Raw genomic sequence first — 20,726 nt, 5'->3', positions numbered from 1 at the left:
ACAACAGCTGGACAACTTGGGAATTTTTTTCTTTTCAAACAATGGTGTATTAGAAAATTAGCAAAAATAATGATTGTGCAGTAGGTGCATTTTGTCCAATAGGCTTTCCTGGCAGAACATTAATTTAGTGAGGAGCAAGGTATCAGATTTCTTCCCTTTCATGTCTGAGATGAATTTAATTTGTAGTTCCTGACTCCTTTCTTGACCGTCAGAAAATGGTATGTTCTGAGAAATGAGTTGCTGTGTATCTTTTATCAAATATTTGAATGTTCATGAGACTATATTACAGAACCCAGATACCACCTCCCCATTGTATCCTAAATTGTTGGGCTAAATAATCATTTTCTCAACTGCCCCTTTCTTTCCTTATTCCAAGTGTTTATAAAAAGTGAAAGAACAGAAACTGAGAACAAAGCATTTCAGAAGACCTCCAAGTTCAGGACAGAAATTCAGGACATGTCTGTGGAGACAGGCAGCCCAGGTTATCGGACCTGACTCTAGGATACTTTATAGGATGAATGTTAATGTACTTTTGTGGAAGCATTAGTTTTCTTCCCTTCATATAAGCATCCAACCCACTGCATTATATGGAGAAATCTGTCTTCCACCAATTTTGTGACTCACTCATCATTTCCTCTGCTCTCATTACAAGGGAAATAAATAAACAAGGAATTAAATAAATCAAGTATTTTTTAATGGAATCAATCAAGATTTTTTAATGGAAAGTTTTTGCACTATATCAAATTTTCTTTTTCTTTACTTTTTCTGTTTCGCTGAAATATAATGCAGAATGGCAGTCCCAGTCAGATTTGTTTAATGGTCAGTTCAGCGGTCATACAAAACAGTCACTTGTACAGCTGTAGTTCATCTTCCCATACCAAATATTTTTTGACATAGAATTACTTGCAAATTAAACAGAGCCTGGGAAGCTCCCTGGGCATTGGAAAACGATTCTCTGTGCCATTAAATAGTTACGATGTTCCCTGACATGATTTCAGTCCGTGTCCAGGAGCACTGTCCAGAACAGTTCCCAAGCATGGTGCAGGAGTTGGACTGTTCCAGGGATTATTCCCAGTTGGCAGTTTATGTACAGCCTCCTTCTTTTCAAGGTTGAGAGAGTTTGCTTGTTCAGGCATAGGCCATTCTGTGCCAGCAGTCTTCAGTGCCAAGGAACATTTCTGGGCATGTTTATTTTACTAGTATAGAAACAGCCAGAATGATCACAATCGTCTTAACTGCTTTCCAGAAGTGCTAAACTCTTATGGTTGTACTCCTCAATATAATTTGAGCATCACTGAAATCATATTTGTCTCATATCCTTCTAGATATTACTCTTTAATGAAGGGTCATAAATGAAAAGTCTCCTTATGTTAGCATAATATTTTAAATTTTACATATTGCTATACACATACTCCTATGAAATGTTGCCAGAAATTTTTATTTAGACAAATATGAAACCTGCATGTCTCTTCATAAAATTTGGATAATCTGAGATTAAGACCTGATAAGGCAAACTGTTCAATTTCTCAACATAGTCTACCGATTCTCTATAGCATATATATTTTATCAGTCTTTCCAGTCACCTAAACAGTGGGGACTCTGTAACATTTCCCTGTAGGAGATATTCTCAATTTCAGGGAAATAAACGAAGTTTTCTCAGTATTCTTCCTAAATATCAAGGCTTTTTTGTGCACCATTATATCTTTTGTTCCCCCTCTATTCAGGTCTGTTAACTCTTCCAATATCTGCATTATCATATAACGTTAATGAAACCACTTGCTTCCCACCAGATATCACAACAATATGTATAATTAATGAAGAAATTGATGAGCCCCAACTGTTCTGTAATTCTTTGGTAATTTCTCTACTGTTCTTGCTGAATGTTGACTTCAGAATTTGACTCACTTTTAGAGAAAAAATGAGATGCAAGTATAATACTGATTTGGGAAACAAATAACTTTCTGAACTTTAAGTTCCTTTGAACATAACCAGTCAGAGGATGATTCATGTCCTTCCTTTCTTTTGCTCTCTAGCTGAAGAATTCACTGAGCCTTTACAGCAGGTGTTTTTCTTAACCCAAATTCATCCATACTTTCCACAAATGCCGTAGTATGAATATGCAATTTCAAAACTGTTTATGTCCTTTGTGCAGAATGCTCTCCTGTTTTGTTGGCATACCTTTATAAGCATATAAACATTGGCTTATGTAGAGTCAGTTTAACACGTTATGCCTTCTCCTGTCGTAGCTCCTGCTACCTTTGATTTCTTGCTTTTTAGATTTGTGAATGAGATATAACAAGAGCAGTAACTTAGCCTAACCAAAACATCTCTGCACTTCTCTTTCTAGCAGCTCAGATGCTAATGCCCACTAGTACTGAAACAGCCGTGTTATGTATTGCACCATTGCTGGGGGTTCATGTGTGATAACAGAAACGTAAATGGCCCTATTTCATACTATCTGTAGGCACCAGGCCACTTTCATTCTGTCCTAAGGACTCTACTAGTTGTTAATGTTATCACTGTTTTTTTTTATAAATGAGAAAAATCCTAGTAAAAGTGTATGAATAAAAAAGGGAGCTCGGCCAATGTGTGAATGAGATCTGTGCCTTGCTGCATGTCACTTGAGATGATGTTTTTCAATAGCATTCCCAGTTCTACAATTCGTATGTCTGGGAGTACTATGGGAAGCATAGGAGCTATGAATTAGTGTATGCTCATCTGGTTTTCAGAAAATCTGGGCTTAACTCTAGGTTTTGTTACGGAATTCTGTGTTATCTCAGCTGAATCATTTCATGTCTCCTATGCTCTATTTCCTCATCTCTAAAGTGGAAAAGGAAATATTTTCTCCAAAGGTGACCTTCATATTTTTCTTTTAAAAACAAGAGACAAAGCAATGGGTATGTGAGGCTAACTGTACTTCTGAGGTTGTCAGTGTAAAGCATTATAAAGCAGTTTTCAAAATACAGCTGGCCACTCACTTTTATTTGTTTAACCATAAGGGAATGTAACATGTAATATTGGGAAAAAAGTGTAAAATCATGGGAGCATCCACCCTAACATTGAAGAGATCATTTTGAATCTTCAAAGATAGAAAATAGTTCAGACAATCATGTAAAGGTGAGAAAGGGGGGTTAATTATGCTAGTCGGGATCATCAACAAGAATGTGAAGTACACCCAGTAGTGCTTCAGAGCTCTTTGCCTCGAACCCTGAGTCATTTCTTGTGTGCAAAACAGGTAGCATTGCCAACAGATCAGAATTCTCTGCTAACTTCTGTTGCTGTTAGCTCTTTATACCCACTTTGTGCAGGTATAAATGCACAAAGTCAAAGGCAGTGGAGAACGTAATCTAGTACCAGAGACTAATTTCAGTGTGGCTCCTTCCCAGAGAACGTGTTTGATTGTTACTATTTTCTGCTGAATCTGATGGAAATTCTGATACCATAATCTCGTAAATTTGACTCTAGGGCCCTCCTCTTACACTTTCATTTTCCTTCTAGTTATTCAAAGCAGAGCCTTTAGCAAAAGCTTCTTTTTTATTCTTTATGTGCTTTTCAGCATCTTTTCTTTGTTGTTGTAACTGACATTAAGATTATAGAAAATATCTTCCTATTATTCTTTAATCAGAACTCTGCCAAGTCTCACTTTAACTAGGATTTTTTCCTTTCTTTCTAGTTGAATTGGCAATAAAACTTATTTCTTTTAGCCCACTTTTATTCTTAGGCTCTTCCAACAGCAAGAATTCCCTGTGGGAGTCCTTATTTCCTACTGCCTATTCATATGTTGTGTCAGAGTTACAAATATCAAGTCTTACTCATAACCAATCTCTTTTACTGTAAAATAACAGCTTTTTTTAACATCTTTTCACTTCTCTGTTTACATGATATTGCAGGAGTACTTTACAGAACATGTAGCTATATTTTTCCAAACTTTCTGTCCCATAAAATTGTGGAACCATCATCAGGTTGAAGATTGCCTGCTGAAATTTGTGCCACTCTCTGATCCTCCTTATCATCACCTGAATGTTGGAAATTTTGAGAGGCACACCATGTTAAGACAATGATGGAATTCAGTGCTGCAGACACAGATATGCTGCATCAAGTATTAACCATGCCTTAGTAATTACATTTGAATTTTTCATAAACATTAAAATAGCACAGGCTGTTGGTAGTGCTGTATGTTTAAAATCCTTGTATTAAGCAAATCATCTTATCTATTCTTACCTTGTAACAGCAAGGTGGGAGCAAATCCTCTTCTAACAATTCAAATTGTCATCCTATTCTGAAGTACAGTTTAATTAAGCAATGTCTTTAAGTAAAGGATGAATACAGACAACACATTTATGCTTGAATTCAGATACATGATTAGATGTATTGAGCTAGATGCTAAGCACAAATACCATTCAAATACTTTACAAATTCATACCACAGTCACTCACAGTGACACTTCACATGAACTTCATAAGCACTTCGAGCTGTGATAGTTCTGCATTTGTGACAAGGGAAAGTGGAAAATAACAAAGGGAGGAAAATACAGTCTTTTCCCAGACAGCGCAGTGTGACAAGAGGAGGAAAATACAGTCTTTTCCCAGACAGCACAGTGTGACAAGGAAGTGATATTCAAAGGATGGAGGAACCAAAATGGAGTCTGTTCTGAGGTAAAGGGAGGCAAAGCCAGACTGAGCACAAAGATAGTCCTTTTTTTCCTCCAAAAATCACTCTATGATTAGGGTTTTTTTCAGTTGGACAGACACAAAGTTGAAGGCTTCCAGTATTTTTATTTTTTTAAATATATATTTTATATATATATTTATTTTTATATTTTATTTCCTATCTACCTCAGCTTGGAAAGAAATTCCACTTTAAAATATTCAAATTCTTTTTTTAGTAATTCAAACAGCTGTTTGATTTTCTATTTAATTTTCCAGGTTAACCTTTTATTTAGAGGAGTTAATAAACATTTTAACTGAGTTGAGTAATTACATGGTATTTAAGAAATCATTTCAGATTTCTGGAGTGCCTTTCAGTTTTCAGAAATCCATTCTTCATGTTGTTCTTCATGCTGTTACAGATATCCTGGCAAAAAAACCCTAGGGAATAGTTGGTTTAAAGGACACACGTTGTGCATTTTAATGCTCTTGATTGTTTTGTACCAGCTCAACCTGGTGAAAAGATTTTTCCATCCAGACTTTGTTCCTTTCCTTCCTGATAATTTTCCATTATGTTTTTAGCTTTTGCAGGTTAAACCTTGGTAAATTTTCTGTATACAGGGTATCTAATTTATTATTATTATTATTAAACCTCATTGAACTCTCTTAAAAGAGAAGCAAAGCATTTCAGCTCATGCACTGAATGGACACTTCTTGTCATTAAATATTCTCTGCCAAATAGAGGTAAATGGCATCTGGTAGATCTGATGACATCTACATCTCCTTTCTGCCTATGTACAGTTCACTGAAAGGATTCTGACATCTTTCTTGTTACCCAGATTCAGCTGCATTAGTTATACCAAATCATCATTGCTATACATGCAGAGACTTTAATTCTCCCTTTGCTCCCTGAACCAATACTCTCCTGAGTTCCACAGAAATCCTGAAATTCCTTACATTTCATGAACGTCCCTATTCTCATTTCCTAGAATATCTTTGTTATTGCTTTGCTAGGAGCTGATTTCAGTTGTTATAAAATCGCCATGTTGACAGATGGCATAAATGGCATAGCTAATCAAATCTGCTCCAATGTTTTAATGGCAACAGGGAATTATCACCATGCTACTAGATGAAGGTCTTAAAAATGCAGTCGGTAGAGCGGGTGGTGCACTGAAATGACAGTTCCCAGAATTCTAACTCAATGACGGAGCAATGATAGTATCTGCTACGATGCAGCAAGGATAGTATCTGCTACAGCTGACGTGTCATTGACACACGCCTCAAAGGAAGTTCACAAACATGTTTGCTTGAAGCCTATCTAGTTCCTGGTAAAGCTGCTTTCTGATAATATTTTTTGGACTCACCATTGCATCAATAGGAAATGTTAAATAAACAGTGTCCAGGGTTTAATGTATTTTTCTTTAAGGTAGGGTCATCTGAAGAGTGTCTCAGATGTTTGAAAGAGCGATTCCAAGTCCTTGCATGTTGCATTCAACTTTTGGTGGTTTGTTAATTCCTGGGGAAAAATCAACCCCAGCAATGTTACTTGCCACCGTATTTCAGTTGTTTGTCAGAAAAGACTTAAGAACTGTAAATGAGTGCACCTGGGATAAGCTTTTATTCATTTAATCTTTGGAGCCTTAAGTTTGACACCATTTAGATACAAGATAAAATCTAAGATAAAAGGTCATTAATCCCTACTAGGTCTAAGTACAGTTGGGTTTGAATTAGCATGGATATGTAACTGCAGTAGTTGCCTCTTTTGTAGGAATTTATGGAGTGACTTGATGTCACACTAAACACTGGGCTTGATTTTCAGATGTACAGAATATCCTCAAACCCATTAGATTTTAGACAGAGCAGTATGACTGAAATGTAATGTGTTTGTGAGTATTCAGTACCTCTGAAAATTAGTCCAGTTCTCCTTCAAGATGGGCACAGAAGTTGCTAATGAAGCTCTTCAAAAGTTAGAGAAAAGTAGGAGAGACTGAGACTTCAAAAAAATATGTTTTATTCATACCTGGCATGTCACATCATCATTTCTTTCTGCTTAGCAAGGTCCTCCTTGTTCTCTCAAACATTCATGGAGACAGAACACCCCAAAGATGAGGAGGCAACACTGAGCTCCCAGCATAGCACTGATTCACTCACCCTTCAGCAAGAAGAAAAAACTTTATTCCCATGCATTGCGAAGGAGATCTCTGTATTTCTCTGGAATACATTTCTGGTTTGGGCACCTTTTTTCTTCACTGCAATAGGTTTTTGGAAAAGTCAGCTGCTATAGAGTGAGTGATAATTGACACCCGTTAGGGTTGGGGTATCTTTTTTAGTAACATTGCAAATGATGGAATGTGGATCAGTGCAAGTACAACTAACAAGAGAATCAACATTTTCTCAAAATCTTTTGTCAAAGACATAGTAGATTCTGCTCAGAATAACTATATGGAGAAGTTTATTATCCCAAGTGTGTTGTTAACATTGTTTACATCCTTTTGTAACGTCCTCCCCTACTATAAAAATTATTCCACTGTTCCATTCTCCCAAATGCACCTGTTTACCTTGGTTGAAGTAGGGTAGTACTTGGCATGTCTTGGCATCTTTCAGTTCATTGAGAACAAAAAATTACCCCATAAATACAGCTAACCATAACAGTGGTCTTATTTGCTTGCCTAGTCTTATTAAAAGACAGTGAGAAAGTTATTTGCCATACAGTCAGGTAAGTTACGACCATTGATGCCAAATTACATCATCCTGTCCCATAACAAAATACTACACGAAATGAATGCAGAAAACAAAAACAAAACCAAAAAAATTTAAAAACCCTAACTGGAGAGAATCTCTTTCAAAGTCGGACATCATGGTTTAGTTATTTGCTTGTCATTTTAATAATGCTTTCTATTTGTAATGCTACCTGTTCTCTAGGAAACCCTACGTTACTGTATAAGCACCGATAACACTTGTAAGATGGGGATTGCCAGGGGAATCATTATATTAAAGTGTTACAAGTTGTTTTAAAATTTCTTCGCTACACATTGCAAATGAGAAAGGATATTGCAAGCAGGTTATTAACCTCACCTAATTTGATAAGAAATATGCATGCAACTTAAGTTTTCTGTAGCTACTGAGGAGGTAGAAGCAGCTGTATAGTATTCTCTAATTGTCATGAAGGCTGTTCAGAGGAGCTGTTATCTAAATCTGTGAATATTGATTGCATTGTTATATGTGTATCTTGATGTCTCAGATCACCTTGCCTGACAAAAGCAGTGAGTGACTGGTTCACTACATCCTTTGTGGGATTAAATTTTCCTGGCTAAGGAGTCTGGACAGAAATAATTAAACCAATTTACATCCATATGGCTGATATCAAACTTAAAAATGCTATGGCTCAGTGCAGTCTTAAGAATAATTATCTAGTGGAAGGGAGACATTCCTATTTAAAAACTATAAATTAAAAAAAAACCCACTTAAAATAATAACTCATTCATTGAAATGTATTTCACTGAGGTGGATTAAATGATTGACTCATATTGCAAGCAACAGCCTCTTGAATAAAAGTAATACCACATAAATCACACGGATTTTAAAATAAATCACATCATTTACTTATTCTCTCTGTCATTCTCTCCTCCTCTCCCTTCCTTTCTTGTTCTTGTTTTCCTCCTATTTCCATCTGGACAACTTCTATCTATTTCATCATTTAAAGATGCTCCAGTGGATTTGACCGTCACCGGCAAGATTGGGTAGACAGTGGCTGCCCTGAAGAGGTATGTGAGTAGTTTACATCCTCAGCCCATCAGAGGCCATTTATATACTTATGATGTTTTTGATTAAATTCTTCATATTATGAAGCATGGTTTCAAGGCCAAAGACATGCTATATTTATCTTTATCATTCAGTGGACATGCTGTAAGGCATGATAAAGAAAAATAGACTGAGCAATTTCACTCCCCATTTCAGGGAATAAAATGGACATGAAATAAAAATTTTGTCTCTGAGAAAATACTTTAAATAAAATATAAAAATACCAGAAAGCCTGCCCCAAAACAATGTCCCTGCACTGTTTTTCTCTTAGATCTCTGATTCTTGCCAGAAAAGGGGAAGAAACTGTGATGTTCCTCATCTCAGAAAACCCTCTGCCAGAGCAGTCTCAAGTGAAAAACAGGCATTGCATGTCTTGCATTTTGGTTATGAAATCTGCCCAAATCATTTAGTAGAGAAGAAATTGCATAGATTAATTCAAAGATATTTAAAAAAAAAACCAAACAAACAACTACAAGGCATTTCGATGTCCTTTCCTGGAGAGGCAGTGAGAGAACGAGAAAGATATCTGACTGTGGTAGTGGTGGACTGTCAAACAGGGACTACGGGCCTCCTCTAAAAGAGGTACTCAGGGTAATCCTGGACCAGAGCAGTTCATTTTCAAGACATGTATTAATTCAAAGATATTTAAAAAAAAAACCAAACAAACAACTACAAGGCATTTCGATGTCCTTTCCTGGAGAGGCAGTGAGAGAACGAGAAAGATATCTGACTGTGGTAGTGGTGGACTGTCAAACAGGGACTACGGGCCTCCTCTAAAAGAGGTACTCAGGGTAATCCTGGACCAGAGCAGTTCATTTTCAAGACATGTATGTAAATACCTTACTGCTGGTTCTTTCCCAATGTCCTCCCTTTAGAAGGCTTTTTGGTTTGAGGGTTCTTTTTTGTGGCTGTTTTTTTCATTTGGGGAGTGCGGTAACAGGAACAAATTAATTTATGACACTTAAATCTCCTGATGGCCATAAAAAAACAGTTACTTTTCCATTTTGGCTGAAAGGGCTGAATTCTGTCATGAGTTTCACCAGCATAGCCCTTCTGAAGTGTAATGTCAGGTGAAACTGAGGACAAAATGTAGCCCCAAGTGTCTAGTTAGAAAAGCACATTCTGTTTTATTCTCAGTAGAAGCAAAGAGAAGTAATGATATAAATCCAGTCTGATGGAAGACTTCTTTTTCTTATAACTGTAATTGCAAAATAACTGCATCCTACACACTGCCTTGTTACATGGGCTTGAAGCTTCAGCTTTGCAGTTTGTACACTGCTGATTTCAGAATGGAATTTCTGTGAGATTTTTTGTCTGTGGAGGACAACCTTTTCAAGAACATAAAATAAAAGTTACTGGGAGTATTTGTTGTTATAGTGCACAAGCTTTGTATTGCTTTAATCCAGATTATAACCAGCTAGGACTCACTTGTGCCTGTAGATGAAGTTATCCAAAAACTGCTCTCTGCATGACAGTAGCATCCCATTCTGCTTCTCCCTTCTTGTTTCAACTCAACTAGTGCTCCAAGGCTTACTACATGATCTGAGAGGAAATTATTGGTACGCTAAGTGTATCTGAGAAACTAATAGTTTGATTTGCACAGTTTCAGGCTACTTGATTGCTGCTCACAGCCCAGCTTTCAGGCTCTCTGGAGTAGAAGTAACAGCTTACTTAGCATCTTCCAGAATGATGCCTGAGCTGACTGCTGGAGTTCAATGAAGGATCAATAATTAGTACACAGAGGTTAATTTTAGATGCATTCATTCAAGAGGATGAATAATGAGGATTCTCATAGTAATGTTTCCTTCTCTGTAATATAGATTTTGAGCTAAATTTTTATTAAATTGCATCAGTGAAATTAACAGTGGTTTTCAAGCTAAAACATGAAGAAATTTAAAGAATAGCTATACTGCTGATACTGGTAGCTTTTTTAAATGTAATACATTTTTTGTTGTAAAACAAAGGACAATAAAATACCCATACATATTAAAAGAAAGACAGCACCCACTGGGTTTTGACAGCCAGAACATGCTTTGTGGGATCTCACTTCTCATTAAAATGAGTGGGGACAGCAGGAGTTACAGGCAGTTGCCATATTTGCTGCTGGTTATTTGGATGTATTTTCCTGCAAAACTGTGTGAGCCATAAAAGAAAATATTCATCACACCTGCAGAATTTTAACTGTGTCCAGAATTTTAAAAAAAAAGAAAAAATTACTCGAGTTTTGTATCGAACTATTTGCCCATGAAAATAACACTTAAATTATTATATGTTGGTGAATATTATTTATGGTATGCTAATATAATATAATCATTTGTATGATTATTATAGTTTATAGTTTATAATACTTTTATATAATTTTATGTTATATACACATATAATATGTGAAATTTTAATATTATATAGAATTAATAGGCATATAGTGAATGTGTTGCTCTATAGTGTGGTCTATAAATATTCTACAGGCTGAATACATGCACGCATTTTACACATATATGCATATTCTTCTGTGATAACTGCATGTAAAGCCTAATTAAATGTTCCAGTTAACTACACATTACTCACTCTGAAGAGCTGCAATTTAATTCCCACATATCTTTTTAAACCTGTGTTATGGCATCCAGACCAATAGCAGTGAGCATTCACAATAGAAGAGTGAAAATCTGAATGATAATCTTAGATGTTAAAATATGATTGGGGGAAATAACATGTTTGGCATTCAGGGCTGACTTTGAAACCTTGTCATTAACAATTGAGGGTTGTAAGTTTTGCAGCTAAATGAAAAATATATGTTGCTGAATGCTGTGTAGAGCACTTCAAAGGAAAAAAAAAAAAAGAAAAGCTCTTGAAATTCCTTGATTTAGTGTTTCCATTTGCATTCTTTTTATCCTGACAGCTTGTCCATGCTTAAATTCTTCATTCAGTGACAGTCTCCACTGAGAATTAATTTTCTCGTCTTTGTTTCTGTTGTTTCCCAACAGTCAAAAGATAAGATTTGTGAGAAGAATATAGACACAACTGAAACACCTCCGTACTCCACCACCACCCTTCTGCCAACCACCACAAAGTTCAGAGTTTTAACGACCACGAGAGGGTCCACCACTTCCCACCTGCCAACTAGCCTGCCCACAGAAGGTGAATTGTATACACTGCATTATTCTATAGTGCAAACATGTCATTTACAAGTCTAAAAGAAATTTAATTCCTTTAAGTATGTGTTCATGTTGATCTTTTCTCTTTGAGGCAGTGGAAGGAGTAGGGAATTGCAGTCAAGGCAATATCTGCTACTGCTTTTAAATTGCAACTTGCTCTTGCAACAGTAAGGTGCAAAGGGGATGAGTGCTGGAGGAGGGGGCAGTGCTGGGGGCGCATGGGCAAGCCAGGCAGACTTCTGGAGAACTTGTGGTTACAGTGAGTTGTTTGTGTTCTTTTAACCATCAGGCCATAGTCCAAAACCTGTTGAAATAGTAGATGGAGAGGGCCCTGCTAAAGTTAGTGAAGAAACTCCCGTCACAGACGTAATGAATTTTGAATCCCTTTGCATATTCTATTTAGCCAGATGAAAATTAGAGGTAACCCAAATTAAAAACCTCTTTGAAATTTGCCTGTTTACTTTTTTTCAGTCAGTTGACACTGTTCTTTTCATATAGTGCTCACTGTTGTGAAATAGTTTCTATAGGCTTCTGAATCAAATTAACCAGGTTAAGCGATGGTGTGTCAGTTCTTACCCTTGTTCCACTGGCTGCTTAAATCTTGCCTTTCTGTGGTTGAGATATCCTGCTTTTCTGCTTCTAGGGAAAATTCGGCTGGGTAGAAAAGCTAACCCAGAATAATCAAATAGCATCTTAGCATCTATAAAAGGAAAGGGGGGAGTTTTCTATTGGAATTGTATGTTAAGACAAGAAAAAGTACCAGGTACAGGCAGATTTTTTAAGTGGCCTGTGACAGGAAAATTTGAACTGGAGGCATTTCAAGGCGAGAATCTACTGATAAGAAAGGCTGGTTTTGTTTGCAGCAAGAGAAGTTTACAAACTGTTGGTGCAGGATTTGGACTGCATTAGCAGCATTATTCCCTGGCATTTTGTTCATTAAAGCTCACAACAAGAAGAGGAATATGGAAATAAATAGGATTTAAAACTGGTAGACCTCTTCATGATTCTTGGAAGAGGAACTAAGTCATTGTTTTATTCTATTGTCATATATTGGTTCATATAGTCCTTAATATGATAGAATGCTCAAGCTATGTATGACCATGTAACATAAATGAATTATTTGTAAGTGTTATGAGACAGACCCTTATTTACCAGTATTTTGAATCCTCTGTTACACTGTAACACTCTCATAAATGTTTTTTTAGTAGTAAGGAAGTAAAGCATTGCTTAGTGTAAGTAAGAACACCACAATCTAACTCTCATTGAGTTGAGTACCAAATACTGTCCTAATTGTGAAATTTCTTTGACATTAGAAAGTCATTCCTAAATGACTTATGACTTAGAAAAATGCATTTTCCTACAACTAACTTTGAATTTCCTTTATAGATGACACCAAGATAGCACTGCACCTAAAAGACAATGGAGGTAAGAGATGATTTTTTTGTCTGTAAATAATGTCTGTAGTTTGTCAAATTATCCACTGAACTTCATTAATCAAAATCAGATTGTAGAAATAGCTTTTACCAGACTCTCAAAGGACTTCAGCCTTCCACATCTATGTCGAAGAGCAGCAGGGCAAATAAGCTTAGCAACTGCTTAGTAAATTAATCATTTACAACTCTCTTTATAACTCTTTAATAAAACAGCAGGTTTAATTAACTTCCAAATATGGACATATTAAGAAAATGTTTAACTGTATTAATACAGTTATTAACTGTATTATAATAATACGGTATTATTTAACTCTGTTAAGAGAAGATATGATGCTAGTTCTAAATAATAATATTGTGTTATAAACTCATTCATAGTAGTGAATTATTACATGACATTTTGTTAATAAACATATCCATTTTATATCTATGTCTCTGTACTAGCAAAGATCCTGTATTTCTCCATGCACATTCCCCTTGCAAGTTAATAAGATCACCTTGTCTTACTGATAAAGGCCTCTGTTAAGTGAGGACCTGCAGGGGACTGCTTTTGTCATCTTCTTTGTGGGTTCAGGGACTGAGACCTGAGTTTTGTTCCTTCTCCCTTGAAGTTGATGAGAATTTTGCTGTTAGTTAGAATAGGACTGGGTCATTAGATGTAGGCTGACTCTGTATTCGCTGTTGATGTAGAGCTTGCTGAGGAGAAAGAAAGATTTATGTTGATTTCTGTGGGCTTCGGAATGGTCTATCAAAGCAGAGGATGATTTGCTGAGCAAATTGAAATAAATTATATTTCCACTGATATAAAGGGGAATATTATTGGCTTTGATTGCCTTTCCTCTGGACAGGGAGCACCGAGCTTCCCCCAGGGGCAGGGGAACCGGCAGCAAGCGTGGCAGCAGGCACGGGCAGGGCGCAGGGTGAGTTCAGCAGCTCAGGTGCAGCAGCCGGGGTCAGCCGCAGACTAGTGACAATCAGCTGCGTCTGCAGTGATGAGGCAGGCCCGGGATCAAGGCAGGAAGCCAGGTTGGCAAGGCAAGGCTGGGAGCAGCAAGGGAGCAGGCGAGGCACAGCAGCCAGCAGCACAGCTCAGGCAAGGACCAAAGGAAGCAGCTCCCGTCAGCAGTCCCAGAGAAGGTGAGGTCATGAGCCAGGTCCATGCAAGGAGTCTGGTCAGCAGCAAAAAGCAATGGGGCCAGAGATAAGGCTACAACACAGCTCCAAGGTCCATCCAAGGAGACACGGCCAGGGACAGTAATGGAGACAAGCTACCTTCAGCGTAGATCCAAGGTTGGTCCAGGAGACAAGATCAAAGATGGGGCTGACTACCGGTTCACCTACAGCATAGCTTCGGCTTGAGCTTGAGCTTACATGGAGTCCCCAACCGCATGGGCAGAGGTCCCAGGTGCAGTGGGTCAGGACAGCTGAACATAGTGGTCTCTCAGCGCCCTTGCAGAGAATTGTTCAAGTTTTGAAAAGACACGGTGTGCAGATGCCACTTAGCATTTTGGTCTGGTTTTGTCATTTGTTTTTCAGTAATATTCAGCCATTATTTTCTCCATCCCTCAAATTAGAGATCTGCTGACTCCACAGGAGGCAGTTGCCATCCCCCTCTTCGCCAGTCGCTCCTCTGTCATTTTGCTGTCCCTAACCACAGCATAGCTGGTCACATGCAGTACTGGGCATTGAATTGTCCATTTGTTGGCAGTATCGTTGTTTGACATAGCTTTGACACATAAGTGGTCCCTTGGAATAAGGTCATCTATAAACTCAGGGTGGTACTTTTAGGCATTTTTTCTATGGCAATGTCCCTGAACCTTTCTTTCTCTTATTCTTCTTGAAATCAGATCGCTTTTTATTTTGTTGTGAGAAGTGCTTCAGTGCTCTTAAAGATCAATAGACAAGGTGAATCAGTCAGCACTTCACTCTCCCATTTCATGTCTGCTCTGTACATGAGGCGCGTTCCCAGCTGAGCTGTACCCATGCTCTGCCCTGCGAGTCATTGCCCCATGGCAGGTGGCTGGCCTGGGACCGGGCAGCTCTCCATCTTGAGCATCTCATGAACAGCTCAGAATAGTATGCTGCTATATAAAAAATAATTCAGGCCAAACCAGCACCTGATGTGATTATTCATTTTCCTTGAGCTGTTTCTTTTATTCTTGAAATTTAAAAAAAAGAAACTGACTTCAAACAACACGGAAGCAAAGCAACACACCAGGATTTCTCATTCACACAGTAAACGTAGCTTTTAATCTGAGAAGTTCTTTTTGATGAATCTTCAATTATGCATTGAATTTTCCAGTGACCCCTAGATTAGGCACAGATAAAACCTCTGCAGCCGCAGGCGCGTTCTTTGATTCTCTGTGATTTGTCAGCCTTTCATAAAGAGTAGATTATTTCAGGTCACGAATACAGGGTCTTTACTTTCTCACACTAGATCCTTTAAAACTCTAATGAAAGGGAACCTTTTATAATGGAAAACCAAAGCTATATTGGATCAATGACGTCCTATAGCTTGATGTGTCCTTGGATGATAGCAGTCAATATCTGGTTAGGTACAACAAAAGGGGTCTATAGAAATTCTGCATCTCACTTCTGCCTGGAACTTTTGAAATGAAATGTTATAAAGCAACTACTAAATTTAAATTAAATTTTGAGTTCAGGAACTGCTTTGACCTTTTAATGATATAAGAAAATAATTTGGAAGTTAGTGCTGTAGTTCACCCACAATCTTATGTGGCATATTTTAACATACATTTCAAATTTACATGTTTCTGTTTCTTCTGTCTTCCTTCTTTCTTCATAGACACATGATAGATATCTAATACATACATGCCTAAACCATTTTAAAATACAGCTGACATGCAATCACATTTTTGTTAAATCTTAATTCTTTTTAAAATAACAAGTATTTTGTAAGTTTTAAGATATGTCCAGCACTACAAATGTATATTTTTGTTATTAATTGCAGATTCTGTTGTTTTTTTCGTTTTTCTTATAACACAACGCAGCTGACTAAACAGTTTAAAAGCCTAATTTTTCATAAAAATTGTGAGCAATTGGCTGTGGCTATACAATAATGCAGTATTTTCCTGTTGAGAACTCTTTGGTGGATGATTTAGATGATTGGCCAGCACATCTAGACATTTTATTTGACCTTTTTAGACACCTTATTGTGATGATTTAATTGCTATGAGTCCTCTCAATCCTTCAGTTTTATAACTCAATAGAAAAGTGCATGCGTGTTCAACAGTGTCAGAGAAACTGCCACACTTCTCATTCATCAAGATGTACAGAAATTACTGTTACAAAAAAGTAAAGCTATGCAAAAACCATCTACCTGAGGGAGAAAGCTATTTTATTTATTTGTGAACAAGTCCATCCCGGTATATGTAGTTCTAGGAAATGTCTGTGTCCTGCTGCTTACACTCTGGGGTGGACTTTTTCAAAGATGGTCTAGATATGAACATTAGTGATGTACAGGATTAACATTAGTGCTATACAGAGCTTAATTTGAGCTTGAAAGATTATGAAACTCGGTAAGAAATGACCAAAACGCAGACACAAGTTTTGAAAAAAGAGTACTTCTATATACCTTACATACAGTAATAAATTTACCCAAGGCTATTTTTTTTAATAGTTCCCTATGCCTGGAAACTAGCTCCCATTAGTCATCTGTCTTCTCAATTTCCCTTAAAAATTGCAGTCTGAGCTCTTCCTACCATAAGAATTCTAGACAAATTATGGAGAAGACTCAATCCTGTTTTTCTTGTGTACTCTGAACTCCAGCTGCAACATGTTGAACACTAGTTCATGCCTGCTAATAATCATCTAACTTATTTCTTTCTAATATGTTAAGTTTCTAAATGATCCAGAAAATGAGACATATTTCAACAAAGAGACAAGCCAACTTTTTAGGGAAAACAAATATTTTTGGCATAGCAAAAAATTATTATGACCACATAGTCCAAAATAGCTAACTCAGGTTAACAAGTCACTACAGATTAACTGAGTCCTCTCCAATTTTAAAGTAAAAAAACATTAAATTAAACAATGTTAAACTTAATCTTCATGGTGGTTTAAAAATGTTTTAAAGTGGACCTTGTATGGGATATGATCCACAAGATATGGCTTTGTTTTATCATCAGATCTTGGCCTAGCCACAGGAAATGACCTTCCAGAGGCTTCATCTCATCTGGTGTTAGCCAGAAAGCCACAAGCTCTTCTTTCAGACCTTTCTCATAGCCAGTGGCAAGCAATAGGCAAGAAGAAGTCATTCATGTCATCCTAAAAGAAGTACCCAGTGGGATAAGTTACTATACAGAGGTGCCTAGCTCTATCAGCTACAGAGAAAAATCTAAATGACATGCTAAGAGTGGACATCTTACCTGTAGGTACCCAAGGTTTCCTTATGTTAACTCTCTTCAGGGTGTCTTAGCTAACGTGTTCTGTTTCCATTCCTGTCCAGAAACCTGGCAGGCCAAGATTCAGACCTCTTCTTCCATTCTTCTCTCATGAAAAAGGGAGGATTTAAGGGGTTTACCATTATTGCAAAAATCCTGTTGGGATTAGGTTATGGATCATGTAATTATATGTTTACTTCTGTATGTTCCACTTACCCGAAACTGCTGATGTTCCCCTAAAATTGCAGGGTTCATACAGTTTTAGGCAAGCAAGGATTTCCTTGGAGAAAACTTGTCATAAAGTTTACTTTATCTATGCTGTACTATATGCTGTGCTTGTATAAAAAAATTCTTATCAAGGAGCAGCTTTGGAATGGTTTCAGTAGTCATGGAAATAGAAGAAACGTAGAGAAAAGCATCAGCACACAGAGATAAGCAAAATAGGTGGTGATGGTTAGAAATGTGTTAATAGGATAAGAATATGAAGAAAGGTAGATTCAAGAAGAACAATTAGCCACCTTGATTATCAAATAAACCAGAAAGAGCCTTGTAAACAGATTTCATGGGATTTTTTACCCTTTTTCTTGCATTTAGGTAGGGGGAAAATTCCAAAGGGAACAAATAAAATATAACTCAAATAAGTCAGCGAGTCTTCCCATATATTGTATTTCACTCTGTAGATTACAAGCTAAGAAATGCTGAAACATCTCCACATTTTATTCTCTGTTTCTCCCTGAACATTTCCAAGCTGTTCCTCCTCTATCATTTCTCAGCAGTCTATTTTCAGCACTAGTTAGAGACAGGTCTTAAGATACATTAGAGATCTCTCTTGTTTTCTTCAGTATGATCAAAGCATGATCAAAGTTGCACTTTAGACCCCAAGCAATTTGCTAAATGCTGCTCACTGCTTTCTGCAAGTTCAGCTGTAGCACCCAGAATAGGAAAGCATTATACTTAGGAAAAAGTGTATGTTGCTGTAAGAAACATGGAATGATGTCCCCAGTGTCATTCAAGTTCTTCCTTCTCAGGAAATCTTGTGACTTAAGGAAAGCATGTACAGACTTGCTGGTGTTCAGTATGATACTACGTCAGCGCCTGCTGGCAGATATCTTATTGAAACAGAGCCTTGCAAAGCCAAGAACATAAACTTGGAAAAGCAACAGCCTCTGATATGAATATTCCCATCTTCCTTGTGCATCAGACACAGGAAGAAACGTATTCTACATGTTATACGCAATGGCCAGTGGGCTACATGTGTGTTTTTTAAAGCCAATACAAATGAAAAGTTCTGAACTCATCCATTCTAGGTAAAAAATAGAATCACGGATTAATAATCTTTATTCTTAGGACATTTAAATTGGTAGCATTAATAAATTGTGTTATTTTCTGTTTGTTTCATGGTACTTTGGATTGTACTTAAATGTTACTTAGAACAAGACATTTGTATCTTTTCCAGAATTTCTTGCATCTCCACTACATCCCAATTTTGCTGTGATCATCTTATTACAGCTATCATCACAGAATATGTAAAAAACACAAATCCAGTCTGCAGAAAGTCACTCAAATAATGGCAGAGGTTTTTCCAAAGTAGTGGCACTGGAATGTATCCCCTAGAAAGCAAATTTCACTTTCTGCCTCTAGCAAAAAAGGGCATTTTTACATCATATTAGGCATTATATACCACATTAGGTTAAAGAAGCATGATGTTAAAACAGTTTAGCTAAACCAGAACTACAATGTGTAGACACTTCGACTTATATTGAAGTCTGAATTATACCAGTTTAGTTTGTCTTTGGTTTTCTAAGCCAGATATAAAATGATATACAGTATCTGCTCTTACAGTTGTCATGACTTTGCTGTAAAGGCACACATTTAACTGATTTTGTTAAACATGTACAATTTGTGGACTTTATATCAGCTCAAAGGCTTAATATGGAAACCACATGTAGATCTAAATGGAGATCTTATGGAGGACTAAATGTAATAGACTGGATAAACTTTTAAGACAAGGCTGCGTTACTTAATGTTTTATCTCATCATCTGTTCCTGTTGCTGTCACAGTGCTGTGGCAGTATGACAGCTAGGGCACACAAAGCTCCTGTGATCTTCTGCCTTTTTAACTACCTATTCTACATGGAGTTAACCTAGTAGTTGCAGTCAGTAGCCTCCTGCAGTCTCCTCTACATTGCTCACTCATCTTTGACATCAGTGTGCGTGGGTCACTGAAGGATGGGGAAAATGGAGGTCAAGTGAAAGAAGACCAATATAGTTGTACATTTTGCATTGAAGCTGAAGTACCTGAAGTTGTTCTGTCTCCACAAGGTGGGGGAGGTGTGGGGGTAAGGAACTGTGGAAGCATTAGACACAGCTTTACAGAGGAACAACCTGCTTGACCTGATGGCCTTGTGTTTGCTTTCAGTAGGGTTAAGAGGAGTCAATGGGCTGACTGAACTGAAATTCTTGTAATCTGGTAGTTTTCTGCTCTTCTGGATTTAGCAACAGTCAGCTGTCTTGCCAGGCCAAATGGCGTGGTACAATATTGAGCTTTGTGATGACCATTGCTTGATGCTACTAAGTATTGTAATGGCTTAAATGGCCTCAAGCGACTCAAACTAAAATTAATACTGATGACAACTTGTATTGGGTTTGCGTGGCAAGGTTTTGGTGGGGGGTGGCTACAGGGGTGGCTTCTGTGAGAAGCTGCTAGAAGCTTCCCCCATGTCCGATAGAGCCAATGCCAGCTGGCTCCAAGACGGACCTGCCGCCGGCCAAGGCTGAGCCCATCAGCAACGGTGCTAGCACCTCTGGGATAACATGTTTAAGAAGGGAGGGGGGAAACTAAGCAACTGAAGCCAGAGAAGAGAGGCTTGAGAATATGTGAGAGAAACAATTCTGCAGACACCAAGGTCAGTGAAGAAGGAGGGGGAGGAGGTGCTCCAGGCGCCAGAGCAGAGATTCCCCTGCAGCCCATGGTGAAGACCATGGTGAGGCAGGCTGTCCCCCTGCAGCACATGGAGGATAAAGGTGGAGCAGATATCTACCTCCAGCCTGTGGAGGACCCACTCCAGAGCAGGTGGATGTGCGCAAAGGAAGCTGTGACCCCATGGGAAGCCTGCGCTGGAGCAGGCTCCTGGCAGGATCTGTGGACCTGTGGAGAGAGGAGCCCACGCTGGAGCAGGTTTGCTGGCAGGACTTGGACCCCATGGGGGACCCACTCTGGAACAGTCTGTTCCTGAAGGACTGCACCCCATGAAAAGGACCCACACTGGAGCAGTTCATGAAGAACTGCAGCCC

At 37.9% G+C, this 20,726-nt stretch overlaps 1 protein-coding gene across 1 annotated transcript in view; it reads left to right on the top strand.

Moving 5' to 3' along the window:
- Positions 1-20,726, top strand: part of PLXDC2 (plexin domain containing 2) — a 158,443-nt gene that overhangs the window by 116,157 nt on the left and 21,560 nt on the right. The window contains exons 11-13 of the mRNA XM_009275258.2: positions 8,350-8,410; positions 11,429-11,582; positions 12,986-13,024. Coding sequence (XP_009273533.1) covers positions 8,350-8,410; positions 11,429-11,582; positions 12,986-13,024 — 254 coding nt within the window. The remainder of the gene's footprint in view (positions 1-8,349; positions 8,411-11,428; positions 11,583-12,985; positions 13,025-20,726) is intronic.

This window comes from Aptenodytes forsteri, unplaced genomic scaffold, assembly GCF_000699145.1.
Source record: "Aptenodytes forsteri isolate BGI_AS27 unplaced genomic scaffold, ASM69914v1 Scaffold336, whole genome shotgun sequence".
NCBI classification, from domain to species: domain Eukaryota; kingdom Metazoa; phylum Chordata; class Aves; order Sphenisciformes; family Spheniscidae; genus Aptenodytes; species Aptenodytes forsteri.
Note: the sequence above shows the minus strand (reverse complement) of the source record. Positions and strands in the feature narration are given on the sequence as shown.